The following is a 24,634-nucleotide window of genomic DNA, read 5'->3' on the forward strand; positions in this document are numbered from 1 at the left end:
TGCTACGTCATCATATTAGTTCCGTCAGATGATCCAAGTTGGTCGACATTAGCGCTATAACAGGAAAAGTGCACAAATGTGGAACTAAATATTTGCCACAACGCTTCCATTATACGCCTGCAGTCGTCGTCCGAAATCATTATTGCGTACCCGATCGTTACGTCTTTATGCAGCAATGCTATGAAATAATTCCATTTTACAAGGCGTATAGTAGTTGCACATAGTGAATCGTTCATTAATGTAAGATTGGTAACACTTACTAATATTATTTACTTAGGCCATAATGAATGCGTGTCCCCTCTAAAAATACATAGTGCTTTTGCAGCTAAGATTTTGCCAAATACACGCGCAACATTCATTTTACACACCAATTAGTATAAATTTAACAGTGATAAATCTTAAAAATACAAGTCCCTTCAAATGCGCATATCAATTACATATTGCCACCCGACATCTGCCAAAATGGCGGACGAAGGTCGCAATAACTAATGGCATAATTACAGCGATACCTTTTCATGGTAGGTTTGTACGGTATAATGTAAGACTCCATTTTTAATTTTAAGTGCATGAAATTTATATTTGTTATATTAATGAACATCTCAAGTGCTTAAATGCATTTAATTTGTTCTGATGCATCATATTCAAAGCTTGAGTGGTGTCGGTTTTTGTTTGCATTTTAGTTTATTCCAAGATTCACTACTTTCTCTATTGTACTAAAAGGCCGCGATATAATGCAGCCTATATTAATTAAGTATATCTAGTTTCAACATATTCATTTTTACCAAAAAACTTTGTTATTATTAAATTAGGTGGTAGGTATTATACGGCCAGATTATGATGGTAGCCTAAGTACCTAGATATCTGAGTAGTTAGAATGCTATACGCCAGTAGAATGTCTTGTGGCTAAGTGTGAGTGAGCGTTATACGCTTTGTGACCTCGAATAAGGACAACACATAGACACGCTGTTCTAGAAGGCTGGCGTCATTCATTCCGTCGTGAGAGCGCGCCGCATAGCAAGACATTGTGAAATGTGAACGGCCGCCCACTGCTTTCCGCACCCAGCTCTATCTACTAATTTACTTGAAAGTAGTGGCTATGAACAGTTACAGTACTGACTTCTGCCATTCAATGTTATTTCTTACTACGCAACTTCTAAATTGTGAATTTTGGAGATAAATTTCCAATGCTTATTGTCTCGGCGAATATTAGGTATAGTATTTAAGACGACGGATAGTTATTTCAGTACATAGATATACTAAAGGGTTCAAAATATTGTTTTCGAATGTATTTCCGTATTAATGTTTAATTATCTTACACAAAGAAAAATAGAGGTACACCTAAATGAAAATACCATTGCTTTAGTGAATGCTTGTGCAACGCCAGGAAACGATTATTACTTATCTATAATTATTTTAATGTATATTCCATTTATATAATTTTATCTTAGTTTCAGTGACGTATTTCTCATAAAAAATCAATATTCCCCACGCGCTACTCTCATGTATTACCACTTAATTTGGTCGGGTTATAAGAACAAATATGGCTGCTCAACCTGCTTGCTGCCAAGTTTTGCAATCTTATTCAATGACGTGTTGTGTTCTATTTTCTTTAAAAGTGTCCATCGTGGACCGTAATGCTTAATAATTACCAATTTACATTGTTTTTCAAATTACAATTTATATAATAAACAATGTAGGTTATAAATATATTATAAAGGTACCTTGTTCGGTTGAAAACGAGATATAAAATACCGAATGGTTTATTTACATAAGGTTCAAATTGTTTAAATCCTTGCTATGAATTATCACTTAATCGATAAAATGATAAAAAGCTTACTAGTTTTGATAAGTTTGATTAGAAAGTGTATATTTTAATGATCGTTCAATCAAATTTAGATGACTCAAATATTAACTGGCCATCTGCTGGGATTTGTTCAAAAATTATAAATGTAATTCTTTAGCCAACATTTGAGGACATTTCACTACGGTTTAAATTAGTAAATATCATAATTATGTTACACTCGTGACGAAGGTCAATTAAGTTCTTGTAAATATGCACGTATGTAATGTAATGTAGTTATGGTAGAACCCCCTTTTTGAAGTCTTAAAACGTAAACTTAGGGTTAAATCAATTGCTCGAAATACCTGTTTAATTGGATTCTCAACTTAGTTCCTACAGTAAATAATTGGCAATTCGTTTCCAAATTATTTGTTTTAAGTATATTTTATATTATATTTATTTGTTTTATTACCTATATTAATACGTATTTATTTTAGCAAAACTTGAACCCTAATTAGTTTACAACTGGGTCGACCGTCCAGTGGCGCCCTCATTAGGGGAATAGGGTATTTTACTACTAGTCAAATCAGTTTCTTTTTTAGAACTGTCAAAACGATTTGCTAATATGGAATTTATATGAAACATTACATCGTGACGTCACGGTCAACTCGCCTACTTTTTGTATTTGTATCCGATTTATTAAATAGAACTTGTGTTTAAAAATAACTGCTATCTATGTTTTTCTAATAATTATCTGGTGCTTTATTTCATGCATGGTGTGAAATAATTTATTTTAAATACAGTATAATACCCTATTGTGTTATAAATTAGCATATTAATATTGTTGTCCTACTGATTCCCCAATTTTTGATCTATTTATAATTTGTACTTACTTTTGACTTTATCACCTTAGCGGCATGCCGTTTAGTTGATAAAGAAAAAAGTGAGGAAATCAAATCTATGTGACAAAAACCACAAGTTGGGGAATCAGTAGGAAAACAATATGAATATTCTGATTTGTACAGAAGTTAATTGGTTTATTAGAAAACACAATTCCCCTTATGAGGGCGCCACTGGACGGTCGACCCAGTCTTAATGGATGCCACTGTGTAAATGTGGTGCAACGAAATGGATTGTACCCAAATTAATTGCATATTTCAATATCTTTACACAATGGATTAAGTTACTTTTCTGACAATTAAGGAAAAAAGTTTGCACATTATCGTGTTATCATACTTATGATATAGCTATAGTGATGAAAATATTGGAAATAAGTATTGTAGCATAGTGATGAATTGATGATTGATAGGTAGTTACTTTTACTCCATTGTATGAGGTCAATTTAATTAGCAACGTTTCGACCTTTTGACGTTTTAAACCATTATATCTTTCTTACGTACACTGGTAAAAGCAGTAGTTATTATCACATAGACAGACAAAAATCAACCACCATGAGAACGAAATCATGTTCTGGTACTAGAACACTGAGCCATACCTAGTTATTGAAGTTATAAATTTTATTTGTAAATAAGTAAACAAGTAATATATCTAAAGAATTAAAAACTAAAGAATTAAAAACTAAAATTAAAAACTACAACTAACTACAATACCTAACAAAAACTAAAGTTATAAATAAAAGACTGTCTCCAACTCAGTGCCTTGTGGCAGGGTGCCAAGAAGGCTGGCGGCATTGAAGGGTTTTTATTTTAGAATCCGGGCCTTGGGCTTTTATCAGTGCGCGGGATCTCGGGAAGTTAAGAATAATCATAGAAGTCCACCCAAAATTGCAAGTGTCGTTTTTAATCATTGTTTATTCTCAATTTCAGAGACCTCATTACAATGGCTGACAATGCAGCGAATATAGATGACTTGGAAGATGGGGAGATTGAGAGCGACGCCGAAGATGTTCCTGAGGCTACAAATGAAGAAAAAAAGGAAGACTTACCCGCCCAATTAGATGATAACAAACAATCGGAAAACAAATTTGAACCACAAGACTCGTATTACCCAAAACAAGGTAAGAAAAAGAAGAAATCTCGCAAAGGCGAACAAAAATTTAAAGATAAAAACAAGAAAAATCGTAAATACCCTGTTACAAACGAAGAAGATTTTGCGGGCGATGTTGAAAAAGCTATTAGAAAAGCTTTGAATAAAAATGAAGATGAAGAAGAAATGCCCTTTGAGGAAGGAGAGGATAGAAAAAAACGCAAGAAAAGAAAAAAATACGATGGCATAGACGGACCTAATAAAAAACGTAAAAAACAAGTATATTCCGATGAAATGGACGAAAGTGAGATGATGTGTGTCAGAGGAGCTTCTCCAGTTAATAGAGAATCTGATATGGGTGCGTATGGTGATGACGATAGAGATTCTTATGCTTCTGACAGTAGCCACGAAGAAAGAAATCTTCAACATCCCCAGCAAAGAAGGAGGCCGCCTCAGAGAGATCGAAATAAGAATAATAAAAACGATAGAAGAAGAGGTGCACATCCCATGCAAGACCCTGACGGTGTCTGTGTATACTTTATGCAAGGTAAATGTCACAAGGGTGACGACTGTATATTTTCACATGACGCACTACCTCCTCGTAAAATGGAGCTATGCAAATTTTATCTTATGGATTGTTGCGCCAAAAGAGACAAGTGTCTTTACATGCATGCTGATTTTCCCTGCAAATATTACCATACCGGTCTTCCATGTATTTATAAAGATGAATGTAAATTTGCACACGGAAAACCTTTAAACGAAAATTTGAAAAATATTCTTTTGAAACATATTGAATCAGCCCCTAAAGAAATACTGGGCGATTTTCCCAGACTTAACAGAGAAGGTGCTCTTAAAATGATGCAGCAAACCCAGGCAAAACTTATACAACAGTTTTCAGAAAATAATGACGGCCAAGAAAAAAATATTCCATCTCTATTCGAAATTAATATACCAAACATGCAAAATACGCCAGACTCGTCCCAATACAACCAAAGTAAGATTTCGCCCAAGGTGCGCCAATCTAGGTGGCAAAACGATAAGTCAAACCAAAATTTTAATAATGTTTCACCTAATAGTAATGCAAATGTGGGTACAAATGTTGGTACAAATGTCCTCAGTATTAAAAATTTGACGGGAGTTTTAACACCCAGACAAATATCCGACCTGACTAAAATGGGTGTTGAAACTTTAGACCAATTAGGGCAACTAACTGTTATGCATTTAAACAGTATTGGAATTTCACTTAAACAAATAACAGAAATACAGTTAAACACAATGAGTATTCAAAAACTAGGGCTCATAAATGCAAATACAGAGCAACAATCCTCATCATTTTTGGGGGCTGTGTCAAGTAATAAGGACCTGGACCTAAGAGTCCCCCCTGTCGCTCCACCGCATAGTAATTTACCTGTACCAGACTTACCCGGGAAAGACGTTGACATGAGGTTTCAACCATCTGTTCCGATGCCGACAAATGAAGACAGTTTAACTAATAAAATGGAAATAAAAGCTGATTTAAAACCAAATAAAGATATGATTGATATAGATCAGTACACAAAAGATGCCTTAAAATTTAAGGACAAAGAAAACGTCGACGTTTCAAATGAAACTTATGATAACGACAAGTCTGTGATCGCGAACGAATCTAAGGATGTAGATCATAGGGTGCTTCCATTTACCGATGACAGTTCAAGGAATACTCATTTTGAAAAAAGTACAATTTCAAAAGAGCGCGATGTAGACATAAGGTTTCTTCAGCCGGAACCAATATTTAAGTACCCTGAAAAAAGACATCGCCTATCAACTACGGACGACGAGGATAATAATTTATTAATAGATGAAAAGTGGTACTCTAGCGACGAGGAAAAAGGTCCTAAAAAGAAGTCTCCGGTATCGTCACCTCAAACATCACTTTCACCACAGGCACCAGCACCACGTGTTATAGAACCGTCAGCTGTTTTAAGTAAAATCGGAGACCTTTCTAAAATTGATATAAGTGAAGACGTAACTAAATTACTGAATACTATGCGGAATAACTTACAAGAAAATAAAGTGGAACCTAATATCGAAGCCATTAGTTCTCCAAAGTCTAGAGACCCTAGATCTCGGCGCTCTCCGGATAAACCAAATGATGTAGTAAAGCCCGCGAAAAAAATACCACGAGTGTCAATTTATGAATGCGTAGATGGTGAGCCAACTGATGGACGGCGTAGGTCAGATGTTGATTTGAGACAGACTGACTTTAATCTTCCTGCTTTCGGAGATACGGATTTACGACAGGGAACGAGCGGAGACATAGACTTTCGCTTGGGATTACCTTTTAAAGCAATACCTAATTATACCCCTGCGTCCGAAATAGATGGCTCAATCAATAGTCATCCGCATATAACGTATAAACTAGTGCCTATAGACATTCCCAGGCCAGATTACACAGATATTAGAAACAGTACTGCTAAGTCGCAAGCATTATTAGATCCTAGGTTAAGGAAAGTGTTTAGATTATCTTTGGACGAATCTAACAGTGATAGTGAGAAATCTGTTAAAGCTCTACCGGTCGCAACGGGTCCAAGGACTGATCCTAGAAGAAAACCTAAAGAAACTAGCGACAGCGTTTCCCTAGAACAAAAGCCTAATACTCTTGACATGCAAACGATATTACAAAATTCTAATTGGTATAAAGATTTGAGTTCCACTCAAAAAATATTTGTCAATCAACATTTGGCTCCTGTTACACAAATGGTGAAACAATTCCAGCAAGATAAAACAAGTGGTAAAACATTTGATCTTAGTATAGTACAAAATAATAATATGCTATGTAGTATCTTCACTAATTTGGGTATAACTTTAGGTGAAAATGGCGAGTTTTCGTATTTACCTAAACCTAAAGAAGCTCTACTCAAGACTCCATTAAATTATCAGAATTCAAATCCATTTGGTATGAACACTAACATATCGGGGAGTGCCACCGATCCTAGTATGAATTTAATGAATCTTCCGCCAATGAATATGGGTGGGGGTTTGAATAGTATGAATGTTGGTCACATGCAAAATTTCAATCAGCCTTTTTCGGACCCGCGTGGGGGCCCTGGCCCTGCGCCTGGTCTTTTAGGTATAGCTCCAAATATTCCACATCATTTTAACAATAACTTTGGAAACATGGGGTTCAATGGACCAGGACCTGGTAATGATTACAACTACGACGGGGAACAAAATTACCAGAGGTTCCCAAATAGAGGAGGGCACAGAGGACGTGGTAATGATCGATGGAATCGTGGTGGCTCGGGACGAGGGCATAGAGATCGTAAGAATTACAACGATAGGGGTAGTTGGAAACATTAAGTATAATAAACAAGTCATTAACAGTAACGTTACTATGGCAATTAAATTATTTTTACTATAAGTAACCCACCCTTCCGCAAAATCTAAATTGTGATTACGGTGAATATAGACAGACTAATTGTACAGTTTATTTTTATATTTTTATGATCGCAAGTTAGGTCATTCGTCCTTAAAGGTTTTTGTAGGAGTTGTAAATATTTGAATACATGTATGTAGTAGGGCAGGTTCTAGAGAACAGTAATATCATTAATGTAATTATGTCTTAATAATCATTTAATTATGGTTTCTTATCGTAGCAAGTAGGTACTCATTGCTTAAGAGCCAAATTGTTTAAGACTGAGTGGTAGAATATTAGGGTGTGAATTGTTTTGTTTCTGTTCCGAGTGAATAATTCCATGAAGTTAAGTCTGTATTCTTTATAATGAATGGTTCAACGTGCTTATATTTGTTACGATTCTGTTAAAACCATCTTAGATTTTATATTTGAAATCAGTGTTGTTTCTTGTCGCCGTCATTAATTTTACTATTTCTGTTGTTTGGTTAAATGAAGATTTTCAAAAGTATGACAAACAAAAAGCAATAATTAAATGTGTTTTACATAAACTTAAACAATACAATTTTACTCTATAGGTAGAATTTGCCGGATTTTGTAAATTAAGTGTAGTGATGGGAAAGAACGAGCCTACTCAAAATAAATTGTTTATATTTGAGAGAGTATTCCTTTTGTCACCTTAATACTTGAATATTGTTACAAATTGTAACTGAATTATGGCACATTAACAACTAAGGTACCTACCTACCTTCTTTTCAGAATGCTGAAATATTGCGTTTTTCTTAAAACAAACTTGAATGTTGTCTTCCGTTGTGTAACTCTTATACAGATTATTTGTATGGTTACAAAATGGAGTCCCAAAAATGTTTTTATTACAATTCAATAATTATACCTAGGCATAAAACACGCAATAATTCTACATCGGGAAAAAAAAGTTATTCGTTATTATAGCTCGTTTTTTTTAGCATTAGAGAAAGGTAAACAATCTTGACGTGTTTTTTTATTGAAAAATAAGTCACGGCAAATATGTAACAATTATGAATCATATACGATTATTTACATTCTTTTGCTTTCATAAGTAATAGTTACTGATTTTAAAAAATCGTTTTTCAATAAAAGACACGTCAAAATCGCATAGTATTTTTCTAATGCAAAAAAAAATCTATAAATACGCCGAAAGTTTTTTTGCAGATATGCTAATTGAGCATTTAAATGACATGAATGGATGATTTTCAGTGGACTTATGCTACAATGGTGTGTTTGAAGCTCTACAGTATATTGTATGAAATGCTAAGGCGTTGTCTTCGCACATCATCAGGTAAAAAATATAAAACGTACAGACGATACACAGTGAGATACCTACTAAGTACATAACTGAATTCGGGTAAGTAAAATTAAGCACTGAAACCAACAATTCTAATTAGATCTGTTTATTGATTGTAAAATTGAGACGACAAAGTTTGAAAAATCTATTTTTAAACGATTACCTCCAGTCTTGAGGTTTATTGCGACTTGAGATACCTTCGAGAAAGTGGGAGCTGCAAATAGAATGACGAATAAATTAGCCATAACCAAAAATTGTCTACTTTTTTTTAGATTCATTGATAACATACATAGGGTAAATCCTAATACTCGTAGAGCTATGAAGGATATACCTACTCTATAGGACCATGCATTCAATTATAATATTCTAGGTATCACAATATAATGTTTATTGTGAATTGTGATAGGTAGGTACCTAGATTATTTACGGCGCAAATTTTTTTTCACACCTATTCGGAAAAGAGCTTTTTCTTCCCTGCTAGGAGGGATCAAAGTGGCACTTTTCCTCCCTACTAGGAGGCATCAAAATAACACTTTTCTGTTCTAGCACACTATTTTTCAATTTTTTTTGCACATTATTTTTTTTGCTTAAATAATCTGTTTAAGCATCAGATTGTGTCAACACTAAGATTTTTTTATTTTCCTCATAGTTGATGTGAAAAGCAGTATATGTGTCACACGGTATCAAAATTATTTCGTCTTGGGCGTTAACACTTGATCCCTCATTACGCTCAGGATTCTACTTTAGAATCCCTCACTACGTTCGGGATTTTATTGTATAATCCATCGCTTCATTCAGGATTCAATGTACGGCCTTGACGGAAATATATCATTTCGATCCCTTGTAACACAAACTACTATAAACGCTCTTTTAAAGTTCTTAAAATGTTAACACCAATTTCAACAGGAGTAAGAGATATGTTCGTTACTTATCACGAAATCTACAAAGGATAAACCTTATTCCTTCATCAATAAAAAAAAACTTACATAGGTTTAAAGATTCCAAGTCGTCTTGTTCATCTGTACAATTATAAAACAGGACGCATTGCTTAGTGGTAAGCTTAGGCTGCGAAACGAAGTAGTTGTACAGAAGTTCCATTTCTCTGGTAGCAGCGTTTGCAGTGCTTGGCGAACATACCAGGATGACTCCTTGCACCCCCACACGAAGTGCCGGCCAGCATGATTCAAATCTAAAGTTAAGATAAGAACACCGAAAGCATGAACTATAGGTACATTTTAATTTTGTTACCCACTGGAAGTCTATTCTAAATGAATCTTTTACATTACACTCTTTTATACAAAAAGGCATATTTACTAATTTACTTACGTACAATTTAAGTAAATTTAGTTACCAAATCGAATAAAACAATTTAGCATGAACTTAGACCTCCAAACCAGCTGATATAACATAGGTTTTTAAAGTCATTAAACTAAGTACATAAAAAAACAAAATTTTACTAGTAATGGTAGGTATACTTATGTTGTTTGGTCACTTAAATTAAGTAGGTACCTACTTAACTGTAGGTCTGTAGGTAAATATTTTATTAAGTTACTTACCTATGATCTCCACTGCAGTCCCATAACTCTATGTCATTGTTATAAACCTTATCATTGACATTAATGTTCGACAGTTCAAATTCCACAATGCGAACACCTTGAGTTGGCTTTGGTGGACCTGCTTCTTCAATATTCATTGATTCGGATATGAAATTAGCTATTGAAGTTTTGCCACTCTGCAAAGCAAAAAAACAGAGTTAGATCGTACTTACCCCTAACGATTATACATAACTCTATGGATTATAGGTACATGACATGGGACTGGGAGTAGTGTACTAAGACCATCTAATATTCTAAATACTTAGGTAGGTAACGACTTTCACCAACAGTTTAATACCGTAATAAACTTACGCCGGATGGTCCTATTAGTAAAATTTTTATTTTGGTGAGGTGCATTTTATTCTTAATGTCGACTTGTAAACACAGATGTATCTTAAAATATTAACAAGTGCTTATTATTGTAGGTGAACCACAAATAACATGCAAACAACTGACAATGCCGTTTTGTTGTGGTATACACTATTAATTGCTTAGCAACCTATTTTTAGGTAAGTACCTACTTGTGCACTGACGTATAATAAATAGTATTTATTCTATACAAAGATAAATAGAGTAGGTACTTATTTACGTAAGTACAAAGGTAAGTAGGTACTAGTTGGTACTAGCAAGTACTAGATAAAGGTATGAAAATAAATACTTATTTACAATCAATACTCTTTGATAAATACTTAGCTTGCTAAAATTGTGAAATTTAAAACGCGGTAAACCGCGGCTTATGGCCAATAGGGATACATTACTATTAAATTTGAATTTGTACGTAAGTATAAAATTATTCTTGTTTAAGGGCGCCGCCTAGTGATCTTGAAGTGAGAAGGTAAAGAAAAAAAAATCACTAGATGGCGCCCTCAAATAAAAATGTATAATAATGAGTCCTATTTTATGTTTCAAAGTTATTAATAGATAACAGCCGATAAATGCGCACAAAGCTAACGTATAACACACCTAAAGTCTATTTTTTTATTCGGTAGACTAAAATGACATTTCATAGTATGAACATCATGTGTAATTTTAGTCTACTGTATAAAAAAATAGACTACTACAATTATGAAATAATTATATCCATCAAATGTATTTGGCATTACATGTACCTACATTATCTATTATCGTCTCTGTGACATAATATTTACTTGTCCCTGGTAGAAACTACAAATACCTAATATGTGTATATCCTCACAGACCACGGAGTGGGTTTCGGTAAATGTTGAAAAAACTACTTGTAAATACTATACAAAAATACATAAAAACATATTTTATACTGAACATACAGTAAAGATTAACAAAAAGTCCATAAGGATTAAAATAACGAAATAACATATTATACACTTTATGTAGGTTTACAATAAAATTCAAAAAAGAAAAAATCCAAAAAGATAGGTTCCACCGAGATTTGAACTCGGATCGCTGGATTCAGAGTCCAGAGTGCTAACCATTACACCATGGAACCGTTGAGCACAGGCTCGAAATATTGCATTAGTTTGTATGATCCGTTCACTGGTATTTTCGACTGATTATTTACACGATACGACTAACAAAGTATGGAGGTGTCACCATAAATGTCTTTCCGTGAAAATATAACGTTTATTATTACACTCCCACACTGTCGCGTCAAAGTCAAAATATGATATCAAACATGTTTTTTTAATACCACGACGGTGGCAAACAGGCGTGTGAACATCGTAGCCTACGGGCATCGCCACACTTTGTTCTGTTAAAGTTGTGCAGCATAGACGGAATATACCTATTCTTCATTATGACATTGTTGAAAATGTTCATATTTTGTATAGCACGATATACGATATAAATATTTCTCGCGCTTTATATATAGCCTGACCAGTAATATATGATAATTGTCAAGAGGGCGCTGTTATTCTCATGTATAGGGTGACAATTCAGTGTAGTATGAAAAAATTAGTTCCAGTGAAATTCCGCAACATGGCGCACCCTCAATAGACCCTGGTTCACCTATACCTAGTATCGATAAAGTCGCGCCGCCGCTAGGCTTCCGACACTAGTCTTCCTAAAAACTTGTCTAGAAAAGGAAGTGCGCAACGGTTCTGTCGTGCCTGGAGGTAGTACTTAACTGTTTCTAACTACTCCACTAAGCTGCGAGCCGTAAACCAACAAAAAATCCATAAGCCTTGCCCGGGCTCTTTATTCAAGGTTCTAACCACGTTCTAACCATGAAGTAGCAGTAGCTTTTTGATTATGTAATAATGAATTAAGCAGTAACTCATTGAACTTGCTAGTAGGTAGTAAAAATAATTAGGTACAGCCAGCAGCAGAACTTGGTAAGCGGGCCAGGTGTTCAAAATGATCTTGACGCGACTTTATTGTTGAGAGAATAAGAGCGTGTCAAGGTAATTTTGAACACCTCGCCCGCTTAGCAACTGCTGACTGTTAAGTGTATCGGTCACTTTTAGTTTTAGCTGGCCTTATTGTGTCATACAAAGTCGATTTCGAAGTCCTTATGTAACCAAGGTTACCAATTACCTAAGCATTTGTATCGAATTGGCTTTCCACTCCTAACTTTTATATAATAGTTATAAAACGAAAAGAAGTCAAACGATGGGGCTCTCCAATAAACATCAAATGTGTAAAATCATTTTCCAAAATGTCAATTTCCAGAGAGGAAAATAGGGACTACGTTAGTGTGAAGCAGCGTAAAGCCCTTGCTACACGGTCGCCAACAAGCCTTCTAACCGTCTGACCTTGGTCTGCCCTTGGTCAGTTTTGGTCTAATTTTGTTGGAAACAACTGTCTACACGGTCCGGGACGGACCAAGGCCACGCGGTCTGGGGGCTTGTCGGCGACCGTGTAGCTAGGGCTTAATACTGTACGAGCGAACTCTATTAGGCAGTTGACGGTTGCTGTTATGTATAAGGCTCTGTTAACGATTTTAGAGCCAAAATGTAAAATTTAGTCGTTGAAATTGTACTCCTTTTGTTGCGTAATATCTAAATAACAAGTATTGGTTTCTATTAACACGTCTTCTCATCTTGCCTTTTAATAATAAGGTCCCGAGCGTGCGTCACCGGCAATATATGACGAGAAGGGGCAGTTTTTAAATTTCATCAAAAAATTATAGTTATAAATTATAAAAAATGATGTATAAGAACAGTTTCAGGAAATGTTGTAGATTGTTTAAGTATCAAAATTACGTTGAAATTAAGTCGATTTTCACGAAAAATGTTCACTTGTTTTGAAGTAATTTCGTCTAACTTTCATTTACTCTTGTTCAATATCATATAACAAAAATGTAGTCTATGCATGTTGGAGGATATGTGTAATACAAAATTACCATTTTTAGCAGTCCAAACTTTACGAAATTTACAAATAAGATCGACTAAATCAGTGCTTTACGCGCGTTTACCTAAACGTCCATCAGAAAAAAAATCATTACTAATTTAGTGAGTCAGTTTTCAAAAAAATTATCTGTACAAATGCAAGATAAGAAGACGTGCTAATAGATACCAGTACTTGTTATTTCTATTACGTAACAAAAGGTGCATAATTTCATTGACTATATCTATCAATTTTACATTTTTGCGACTAAAATCGATACCGGCCTCTTAAACAAAAACAAAGCGTTTATGTTTATTTCATGTTTACTGTAAAGTTATAGCGTTTTTAATTAAGTATATATGTAACTAGATGTAAAACCGACTTACAAAGTAAACTAACGGCAAGCGACCTTGCGGTTTACCACAGTTTGTTTAGGTCCATCCTCGTTCTACCCACATGATAATATTGATAATAATATTATCTAATCTTAATCCTTATGCGGACATTTGTGTAATATGTTACCTACAGTATACAGTTGAACAAAAATAACAGTTTTAACGAGATATTTCTGAGCAAATCTCTGTTTACTCTGATAATTAATTGACCGAAGCTAGCGAAGGACTCCGTTTAACTCTGGTATTTTGCTTTCGTACATATGTCCGGGTGTTCTCCCCTACAGGTCGCAATTCTCAACCGATTTCTGTGAAATTTGTGAGCAGGTTCAGTGGTTAGATATAATTTTCCTGTAGTTTCGTTTTTTGACAATGTTTAAAATTGTGGGAAATGGCATAAAGGATTTAGCGTCTATGGCACTTAATACCGTTGTAAGTAAGTACGCTGTGACTGTGATAAAGCCTACAAGTTAGCGTAATCCTGTAGCGGTGCTCCATCATTAATGTCCCGCTACGTGTTTACTATGCCTAAGCTTTCATCGCTAACGGGCTGAAGCCTGCGGCTTACCACATTACATCGGACATTATTAGCAGCCAAATAATATTTACCATATACCTACCTGCAAAGTCGTTAAAAAAATTCAAGTCCAGTATTTTTAGTTTTACCTACAGTTGCCGTCATGCATATAATCTATGAAAAATGGTAACAGTATGAAAGAAAAAACTATAGCGACGATTATTTTCTAATAAAAAGAGCTCTGAAATCGAAGTAAAAATAAAAATAAAATGTACATAGGTTGTTTTTAATGCTGTGTTTTTCTTTCGGTACCTAGCTTAACTTTGCAAATAAAAAGTTAGTATACCCACCTAAAGTGAGAATTATTGAAATAAACAAATAATTATTATAATTATTGCGTTATATGAGCGAACAGCGATAAGTTGCCAGTCGAGTTATAGTTGTCCCGGAAATGTTCCAGCGCGTCGTTACGTTAACCGTCCTAACAGTCCGACTGGTCCAGACTGGACTTCTAAATGCGTCTAATCTTTGACAAATATTTATTTATGAGGCTAGTCGGGAGACCGGTGCGGTGCGTATACAGGAAAATGCTGTCATTCATAGATAGTTACAGACTAGTGTACAACTTGTATAGCAAAGTTAGTGTACCAATATCCCGCTAGATGGCGCTGTTCCCTCCGCACTATCTTGTACATCGCGGTGTTAAGATTTTTCTTAGATTGTATAAGTATTCTGTTATATTTTTGTTTAACCAACCTCAATAAACCACCTATTATGGATGAACAGTTTTGTTTGATTTGTTCATGGTCCTTCGTGTAGCCGGATTCCGGCAGGAATAGTAGTGGAAACTTTTTGCGTGAATAAAAATAAACAATTCGTCAGATTTGGACGAATTGTTTAGCGCACCTATGGGCAGTGGATTGCTGTTCGGGGCGATTTCAGCAAGTACGTGAGGAGCGAGCGACGAGCGTACTACTGCATCCAAAGGCTGCCGACAGAGGGCGCCTTGGAAGGAAGCCTACAACAGCCAGTGAGCAATCTACATCCGTGACGTCACGGAAGGGTATGGTGCAAAGTGAATGGAATAGCCAGGTGACGAAATCAATGGACGAACTGTGAGTACTTTTACAATTGTTAAAGAAATAACAACCTTAAATTCAGTGTAGTAAGGTTCAGTGTTTTCATAGTGGTAAAATAATAGTAGCAGCAAAAAGGTGTTGTACAAATTTGAACTTTGCGTCTGAGAATTGGAAAACTTTAAAATTCATCATCAAATCAAGAATCAAGTCAATCTGAACTTTAAGTGCATTAGCTTATTAACTTAGAATAATTTAGTTTAAGAAAATTAGTTCAGACGGGGAACCTATGCCCGATTTCTAGTAGAAATTATATCTTAAAAACACTTGTAAAATTTTAAAAACTTATTCTATAGACTTGTAAAATTTTAAAAGTTCATTCTATAGACTTAGAAAATTTCCATCCTGTAAACACTTGTAAAATTATAAAAACTTATTCTATAGACTTGTAAAATTTTAAAAATTTATTCTATAGACTCAGAAAAATTATGTCCTATAAACACTTGTAAAATTTGTTAACTTATAGAAACTAGTGTTATTACGTTAGTTGCTTAGTCTTCTAGATTTATTTGACTAGAAATATACATAGTTAACAACATGGAAGCCTTGATTGCAGGCCAAGAAGATATAAATAAACGCATAAATAAAGCTCGAACGAATTATAAAAAATCTCCGAAAGAGCGTATAACGATTAAGTATATAGAAGTTAGGATAGAAACTTTGGATGAATTATGGACGGAATTTTTGTTGGGTCACAAAAGATTAATGGAAAATCATCACAAAGAAATAAAGTCTTCAACATATGTTCAGAGCGATATGTATGATATAACTCAGGAATTGTATGTAGAGTTTAAGACTGAATTAAAATCAGCTGCTGAAGCTTTGGTCACTAACAATAGTCAAGAAGAATCCATACAAATCCCGGGTACATCATCCGCTGCGATTAAAAACAACTCAGTTAAATTACCAAAAATTGTTATTCCGACCTTTTCGGGCAAATATACCGAATGGACTACTTTCCGTGATTTATTTGAGTCCCTTATTCACAATAATGAGTCCATAGACAATGTACAAAAAATGCACTACTTAAAAGGGTATTTGTCTGGAGAGGCGGAACAATTGCTTCGTCAAATTCCGATATCTAATTCCAATTATAACAAATGTTGGGAATGCTTAAAACAAAGATATAACAATAAAAGATTTATGTGCCAAACAATTTTAAAACGTTTCTTATCTCAAAAAAACGCAACTTGTGAGTCAGCAAACTTTTTAAAGGAATTAATTGATACTAGTTCAGACTGTCTACATGCTCTAAAAAATATAGGTATTGACGTCAATGCTTGGGACGCCATAGTTATACATTTACTCACTCTCAAGTTAGACCCAGAAACAAGAAAGCAATGGGAATTAACTGCATCAATGCAAACCACAGAGGAGACCTTACCTACCTTTGAACAATTCAAGGATTTTATAACAAATCGATTTAGAGCTTTAGAGTTTATAGAAACCAAGAAAACTGTTAATCATAATTACACCCCTCATAAAGCACGCGCTTTGCATGTAGTTCAAAGCAGTCAATGCCCGTTTTGTTCAGAATCTCACAAAATAATATTCTGTAAACAATTTATAAAACAAGACGTAGACTCACGACGCGAGTTTGTCCAAACCAAGGGTTTATGTTTTAACTGTTTGGGCGGATTCCATTCAGCGAAGGTATGCCAGAATCCCACACCATGTAGAGTGTGTAAACGTCGCCACCACTCATTACTTCATCCCAAAAGTGGTCCTGGTGCCAGTGTTTCTGCCGAAGAAGTGGTTGAAGGTACAACCAACGTTGGTACCGTGGAAGAGAACTCCGAAGAGACGGAAGAATTATCTGACTCTGAGCCAACAAATATTACGACTTGTTTTGCTTCGGGTGATAGTGGTCAAGTACTGTTAGCCACGGCAGTTGTTGGAGCCCAGTCGAAGAACAATGAATATTATCCTGTGCGAGCAATGATAGATCCATGTTCTCAAGCTTCATTTATCACGGAGGCAACAGCTCAATATCTAGGACTGAAACGTATACCAATCCGCAGTAATATTTTTGGTCTGGGAGGACAAAAGAATGCAACACCAAGGTCGAGAGTGACACTAAATTTGCAATCATTAATACATCCTGAAGAAAGGCTTTCAGTAAAGGCATATGTACTGGGTACCATTACCAATATTATGCCAGCCAAGAAAGTAGTAGATTTGGGCTCAATAGACGTCACAGGATTACAACTGGCTGATCCAGATTATCACACGCCTAACAAAATTGACGTCTTGTTAGGTGCAGTCGTTTATAGCCAGATTGTTTCGGGGGAAATAAGGAAAAACAAAGAAAAAACCCTTGTAGCCCAAGCAACTTCTTTAGGTTGGATTATAGCGGGACAGACTGGATCAAACCAGAATGTATCCAATGTCTCTGTGTTCCATACTTACCTTGTTGAAGATGATCTGCTTAAGAAATTCTGGGAATTGGAGTCTGATGTGTCGATGGTCAAACGTCACGACCTGTGGACAGAAGAAGAGAAAAGGTGCGAAGAAATATTTGCAGCTTCTACTACTAGAGATGATAAGGGAAGATATGTTGTGAAACTCCCGTTTTCTGACGACGACCCTGGCTGCAAATATGGCCAGTCTAGAGATGTGGCAGAAAATAGATTTTATGCACTAGAAAAGAGATTAAATAAAAACCCGGAACTTCTATCACAATATAAAAATGTAATAGATGAATATGTAAAATTAGGACATATGGAGAAAGTGCCTGAAAAGGAGAAAAATAAAATAGACGCGGTATACTTACCCCACCACGCTGTGGTAAAAAAGGAGAGGGACACAACGAAGGTTAGGGTTGTTTTTGATGCTTCCTGCAAGGGAAAGAATGGAGTGTCATTAAACGATAATCTTATGATTGGACCGAAATTACAACCAGATTTACGACATTTAGTACTTCGCTGGAGAATGTATCCCATATCGCTAGTATCAGATATCGTAAAGATGTACAGACAAGTCAAGGTTACGGAAGAAGATGCCAATTTTCAAAGGTTATTATGGAGAGATAGTCCTGATTTAGAGCTGCAAGATTATAGACTACTCAGAGTAACGTTTGGTACTGCTAGTGCACCATATTTGGCAGTCAAGGCTTTACAACAAATAGCTCTAGATGAAGGAGAAAATTACCTTCTAGCCACTGAAAGAGTACGCAAAGAGTTCTATATGGACGACCTCATGACAGGTTGCGAAACGGAAGAGGAAGGGATTGAAATTTACAGGGAAATGAACGAATTATTAGGGAAAGCTGGATTTACGTTACAGAAATGGACTACTAGCAGCAATAACTTATTGGAGATGATTAAAAGAGAGAAAAAGGACGTGGGGAGTGGTATTGAAATTAAACAGGATGAAATAATCAAAATTTTGGGACTTACCTGGAATCGAGAAAGTGATGAATTTCACTACGCCGTGTCACTTCCACCTATAAAAATACCAATAACAAAAAGAAATATAATTTCAGATATTTCGAGACTATTTGACCCATTGGGTTGGGTAGCTCCTAGTGTTATTTTAGCAAAAGTTATGATCCAGAAGTTGTGGCTGACAGGAATAACATGGGATGAGGAAGTTCCCAGCAACATAATAAATGAATGGTGTACTTATCGTGAAGAACTGACAATGCTCACACAGGTTCATGTTCCAAGATGGATCGGATCAAAGAAAACTAGCAAGAAAATAGAACTCCATGGGTTTAGCGATGCATCCAAAATCGCATTTGCTGCTGTGGTGTATGCCCGAGTAGTAGACGAAACAGATAAAGTCACGGTTACTCTAGTGTCAGCAAAAACAAAAGTTGCGCCTATTAAACAAGTGTCCATACCCAGGCTGGAACTTTGTGGGGCTGTTCTTCTAACTAGACTTTTAATGGAAACTTCGGAGCATCTGAATGTCAACAAGGGCGACATTCATGCGTGGACGGATTCTACAGTCGTCCTAGCCTGGCTTAACAGCCACCCAAATAAGTGGAAAACATTCGTCGCAAACAGGGTGTCCGAAATATTAACTACATTAGACGCTAACCAATGGTCCCACGTTCCATCCAAGCTTAACCCTGCAGATTATGCCTCACGAGGTTTGCGTCCATCCGAGCTTACAACTACTTCAATGTGGTTTAATGGACCAGAGTACCTTCAAAAAGAACCAATCAAATATGACAAACCAAAAAACAGAATCACAGATCTTGAAGCAGCAAAGGTCTTGCATGTCACAAGTGATGGTACAATTTGGGATAGGTTTTCGTCACTATCACGAATGATCCGAGTTATTGCTTATTGCAGACGTTTCTTAAATTCAAGAAGGCCTGTCACTGACAGATATCACTCAAAATATTTAACCACTAAAGAACTACAGGAATCCCTCAACGTTTGCATACGGCAATGCCAAAAGGAATATTTTGAAGAAGAAATTCAGAAGTTAAAAAACAAAGAAACACAAATGCCACGAGGTTCCAATTTAAAGTCTCTGAACCCATTTTTAGATGACCAGGAAATTATGAGAGTTGGAGGGCGATTAACAAATACCACTCACATAAGCAACGATAGAAAGCATCCAATATTACTGCCCAAAATCGCTACATTATCACGTCTTATAGTAATGGACGCTCACATAAAGACTTTACATGGTGCACCACAAATTATGCAAAATTACATCAATTCAAGGTATTGGATTTTAAGATCCAAAGACTTAGTAAATGACTGCTTTCGAAGGTGTGTGACTTGTATCAGACATTCTACAGCACGTCGATCTCAATCGCAATTAATGGGACAGTTACCAGCAGCAAGGGTTTCCCCAGCACGTCCGTTCAAATTTTGTGGTGTCGATTATGCCGGCCCGATTCACCTCCGAACGTCTGGAGGGCGTGGACACAGATCTTTTAAAGGATATATATGTCTCTTTATTTGCATGTCTACTCGAGCCGTCCATATTGAAGTAGTAAGCAGCCTCACAACTGAAGGATTCATTCAGGCTTTTAAACGTTTGGTAGCTAGACGTGGACCCTGCCGAGAAATTTGGAGTGACAATGGAACAAATTTTCAGGGTGCCTCCAGAGAACTTAAATTATTGCTCCAATCGGAGAATAAGAATATGTTCTCAGAAATTGCAGAAGCTTTGGCAACAGAAGGCACCACATGGCATTTTATTCCGCCACATGCTCCCAATTTCGGCGGCTTGTGGGAAGCAGGTATCAAATCAGCAAAGTACCACCTAAAAAGGGTCATAGGTGAATCCACGCTGACGTATGAAGAAATGTCTACAGTGCTAGCTCAGATTGAAGCTTGTTTAAATTCTAGACCGCTAACCCGTTTAAACAATGATCCAGATAATATCAATGTCTTGACACCTGGACATTTCTTAGTTGGAGAACCACTGGTTACAGTGCCAGATTATAATTACTTGAACACTAATGTTAGCAGTTTGCGCAGGTGGCAGTTTACGCAACGCATGGTCCAGGATTTCTGGCGAAAATGGTCACATGAATACCTCACAAGGTTTTTGCATCGTTATAAATGGTCTCAACAAACTCCGGAACCCAACATTGGAGATGTTGTCCTTATCAAGGAAGACGATTTGCCTCCAAGTCGTTGGTTGCTTGGTAGGATTGTCAACAAACACCCTGGTGCGGATAACATAACTCGCGTTGTTACTTTACGTTCAAAGGGGTCATTAATAAAACGTCCAACTTCCAAATTGTGTGTTCTGCCAGTTAGTAATTAAGCTGCATATTAAATTAAAAATTGGAATTTCCTATCATTAAGTTTCGTCCCAAGTGGACAATATGGTGTTAGTTTTAAGTTCAAACTTATTTTTTTGGTTCAATGATGGACCAAGGCTTTTAGTTTTAAGTCGTGTTATTTCGATGTATCCCTTTTACTCTAGTTAAGAGTATTCTTCCTATATATATAAAAAAAAAAAAAACTATATCGTGTAATATAATAATTTAGCTTTACTCCCTTATTCTGTTATCTTTATATTGTTTTAATAAAACTCCCGTCACGGTGGGCGGTATTTCCTATAATTAAGGAACGTACTACGTTCCATGGTGGGCGGAATGTACAACTTGTATAGCAAAGTTAGTGTACCAATATCCCGCTAGATGGCGCTGTTCCCTCCGCACTATCTTGTACATCGCGGTGTTAAGATTTTTCTTAGATTGTATAAGTATTCTGTTATATTTTTGTTTAACCAACCTCAATAAACCACCTATTATGGATGAACAGTTTTGTTTGATTTGTTCAACTAGATCTATCAAACTTAGCATTTCTGTGTAGGTATCATTCGAGCAACCTAGGTATCATCTTATATCCAACGGGCAAGGGTTGACAGACTTTTGAAAAGAATAGCCAATAACAGTATTAACAGTAAACATCACCAGTTTGAGGATTTCCAAAAGCCGCAACTGTTGTTTTCGGTGGAAGTTTAAGAGTGAATTTCTAGGGCGTATTTAAGAGCTGCAATCGTAACTCCAAATAGTCCAAATGCGGCTCGAGAGCCGCGGTTGCTGACCCCTGAACTAGGACAACTAAGTTTACTAAGTCAGCTAACTCGTACAGTTTTTATTTACTTGACAATTTTTATTCCGAGTATTACCTAGTAAAAATCTCGCATCACGCTATCTAGATTTTTTTCTGACCCTAACTTAAACATTTCCGAATCGCACTTTGCAAATTGTTGCATGAGGTTGTTCCATCAGGGTGTTCCATGAATCTCATCATGCATGCATGCATCATGTTTCTTTATTTTACGAATCGTACGGTTAACAACGCTGTTCTACATTGTATTAATACATTGACACATTGTCAAGACTTGCGTCATGCTTGTGTGACTTGTCATACAAAATGCATTAAGCTAATGCAGATTTTAAAAGAAAGCTTTCAATTCAACTTAGCATTAATGTTTATTAGCTACACTCAACAGTAAATCAGATGAATTGTTATATGCATTTATAACTCATAACATAAAACATGTCTGAGTGTAAGTATAAAATGGGTTCACATTAAAACTTACACAATAGTAACTTACAAGTTACAAGTACAATGAGATTTGGAATGGCAAAGCCCTTAAATAAATTGCAACGGCGTGTTAGATCGTCGATGAGTGCATTTCACTATGGCCGTGCACGGCTGCACGAGAAACTTAATTGAAATAAGACTAAAATATAAGCAGCGGCTTGCTTCGCTACAGAGACGTGTGAATAATAGAAGAAGCTACGACAAGATTAGTAGAAAAAACCCTATGAAGAGTAGGTACTGGTACTACATGTGTTTGCAAAATTATAGTACCTAATTACTTAAAGATTTCAAAATATGGGTGCATATAACTTACTCAAAAATATGTCCCGTAGTTCTTAATTCGCTGACATAACAGCTATATATTTTTGAGTGTGATCTGTGCACCCATATTTTTACACTTGACTGTACTTTAGTAGGCTCACACAAATACGAGTATAAATATAAATGATATGAGACTACAACAATGGCGACGAGCTCGACTTAGTATGCAGATTGACAGACTAAATTATTACCTTGTCTCTGTTCAGCTATGTGGAGGCGTCAAATCTTGCGAAGAAAGCGCGGCTAGGTCGGCCTTAGTCTTTTCTTTGTAAACGGAGAAATTTATGTGAACTTAAATTACTTTAGCATGTTTTTGTTACTGCATAACTAATTTAAATTTATGTTATTTTTATGTTACCTTATACTCGTGCATGTGGAATGAGTGCTGTACTATTAAAATGTTATGTCACGCTATTAAATACAAAGAATCAAGATAGAGTTGGTCATTATAAGGAGTGCGGGCTAGTACCTTTAATGTCGTGTTTATGGAAATCTCTTAAGTGTCTTCGTGTTCAGTGTTGAGTTCTGACGTGACGTGAGAAAGCCGTCAGTTTTATATTGCAGCTTAAACTTTTAGTGTAGGCACGTGTGGGGCAATATAAAAAAGAGCTAATGCGGTAGATAGTGGGTAGGTGCCCCGCCAGCGTCATGCCATTTTTATAGTAAGTAGTTATTTAATACCCTTGATTTAAAATTCTGAGAGAAAACTTATTAGGTTCTGCGCTTTGGAAACATAATATATATATACAGGGCGTCCCACGGCGATGCCACATGGAGGGAAAGTACCTTAAATATCATAGATAGCATATTTTGCTGAAAGAAGACTTCATTTTATTTTTAAAACTTAGTAAAGTTGCATTCATACTTTTTTATTTTTTTTTGAAAAAAAAAATGTATGGAAAAAAAATTATCGCGTCATTGGAGGAAAAGTACCTTAATTATTGTAAATGAACATCTTACTGAAAGAAGACATTATTTCGATTTAAAAAAACAAGTTGAATTGCATTTTAAATAATTTCATGGTTAAACCGGGAATCGAACCCGCTACACGAGAAAAAAAAATACCTTGTAGCTTTGTCATACCGATCGAAAGGCTTCAATGTGAGAATTATTTTTTTGCCAAATAACATAGTGTTGGAAACAAAAGGAAGACCATTATTTTTTTCATTTGATGTGAAATTTTGATTAGAATAATGACATTCCCGTATGGGCATGCAACTAATCTTTCATTTTAAAGTACCTAGCATTTGATAAATTGATTTAATTTTGTATTAAAAATATTAAAATGCATGGCCTTTATTTTTATTTCGTTATTTAGCAAAAAAGTAATTCTCACATTGAAGCCTTTCGATGGATATGACAAAGCTACAGGGTATTTTTTTTTCTCGTGTAGCGGGTTCGATTCCCGGTTTAAACATGAAATTATTTAAAATGCAATTCAACTTATTTTTTTAAATTGAAATAATGTCTTCTTTCAGTAAGATGTTCATTTACAACAATTAAGGTACTTTTCCTGCAATGACGCGATATTTTTTTTCCATAAAATTTATAAAAAAAAGTATGAATGCAATTTAACTAAGTTTTAAAAATAAAATGAAGTCTTCTTTCAGCAAAATATGCTATCTATGATATTTAAGGTACTTTCCCTCCATGTGGCATCGCCGTGGGACGCCCTGTATAGTCAGCATTCTTCTCACATCTTATTTAGAGACCACAATCAAGTGTTACTACAAAAACAAGCAACAACGGTTGCACTCCGGGAGTACCGATAGAAGTGAAAACTCACCTCACTATGTTACCGACGACGCCCGGTAACACGATACATACGTTTAGCGGAGGCCGGTATTCTATTTAT

At 35.7% G+C, this 24,634-nt stretch overlaps 3 protein-coding genes and 1 non-coding gene across 6 annotated transcripts; 2 read left to right on the top strand and 2 right to left on the bottom strand.

The window, feature by feature from the left end:
- The first annotated feature begins 98 nt into the window (after positions 1–98).
- LOC134652943 (protein suppressor of sable) lies at positions 99–7,815 on the top strand. 3 transcript variants are annotated; one of them, XM_063508180.1, is made up of 2 exons: positions 99–240; positions 3,607–7,815. In XM_063508180.1, exon 2 carries the CDS (start codon positions 3,620–3,622, stop codon positions 7,103–7,105), a length of 3,486 nt encoding a protein of 1,161 aa, XP_063364250.1. In that variant the 5' UTR covers positions 99–240; positions 3,607–3,619; the 3' UTR covers positions 7,106–7,815. The 3 variants fall into 3 exon arrangements, with proteins under 3 accessions (XP_063364250.1, XP_063364251.1, XP_063364249.1); XM_063508181.1 differs by lacking the exon at positions 99–240 and adding an exon at positions 266–518; XM_063508179.1 differs by lacking the exon at positions 99–240 and adding an exon at positions 910–1,210.
- Positions 7,816–8,571: 756 nt separating this feature from the next.
- On the bottom strand, positions 8,572–10,543 carry LOC134652604 (intraflagellar transport protein 22 homolog). Its single transcript, XM_063507767.1, has 4 exons — positions 10,389–10,543; positions 10,038–10,213; positions 9,468–9,670; positions 8,572–8,695 (listed from the first exon to the last, which is right to left on the bottom strand). The coding sequence occupies exons 1-4, from the start codon at positions 10,431–10,433 to the stop codon at positions 8,574–8,576; spliced, it is 546 nt and encodes a 181-aa protein (XP_063363837.1). The 5' UTR covers positions 10,434–10,543; the 3' UTR covers positions 8,572–8,573.
- Positions 10,544–11,469: 926 nt separating this feature from the next.
- On the bottom strand, positions 11,470–11,541 carry Trnaq-cug (transfer RNA glutamine (anticodon CUG)). Its single transcript has one exon. It is a non-coding gene; the product is annotated as a tRNA-Gln (tRNA).
- A 6,037-nt stretch (positions 11,542–17,578) lies between these two features.
- On the top strand, positions 17,579–19,301 carry LOC134652738 (uncharacterized). Its single transcript, XM_063507899.1, has 2 exons — positions 17,579–18,776; positions 19,273–19,301. Exons 1-2 carry the CDS (start codon positions 17,579–17,581, stop codon positions 19,299–19,301), a joined length of 1,227 nt encoding a protein of 408 aa, XP_063363969.1.
- The last annotated feature ends 5,333 nt before the right edge of the window (positions 19,302–24,634 follow it).

This window comes from Cydia amplana, chromosome 12, assembly GCF_948474715.1.
Source record: "Cydia amplana chromosome 12, ilCydAmpl1.1, whole genome shotgun sequence".
In the NCBI taxonomy this organism is placed as follows: domain Eukaryota; kingdom Metazoa; phylum Arthropoda; class Insecta; order Lepidoptera; family Tortricidae; genus Cydia; species Cydia amplana.

Bases quoted from the DNA above. Each gene is read 5' to 3' on its own strand.
- LOC134652738 (XM_063507899.1), top strand. From the start codon at position 17,579: ATGCCAGCCAAGAAAGTAGTAGATTTGGGCTCAATAGACGTCACAGGA. The intron at 18,777-19,272 runs GTATTGAAATTA...GTCCATACCCAG, and splicing joins GAAAAAGGACGTGGGGAGTG to GCTGGAACTTTGTGGGGCTG.
- LOC134652604 (XM_063507767.1), bottom strand. From the start codon at position 10,433: ATGCACCTCACCAAAATAAAAATTTTACTAATAGGACCATCCGGC. The intron at 10,214-10,388 runs GTAAGTTTATTA...TTTGCTTTGCAG, and splicing joins TACTAATAGGACCATCCGGC to AGTGGCAAAACTTCAATAGC. The intron at 9,671-10,037 runs GTAAGTAACTTA...TCTTAACTTTAG, and splicing joins GACTGCAGTGGAGATCATAG to ATTTGAATCATGCTGGCCGG.
- LOC134652943 (XM_063508179.1), top strand. From the start codon at position 1,185: ATGCTTATTGTCTCGGCGAATATTAG. The intron at 1,211-3,606 runs GTATAGTATTTA...TCTCAATTTCAG, and splicing joins ATTGTCTCGGCGAATATTAG to AGACCTCATTACAATGGCTG.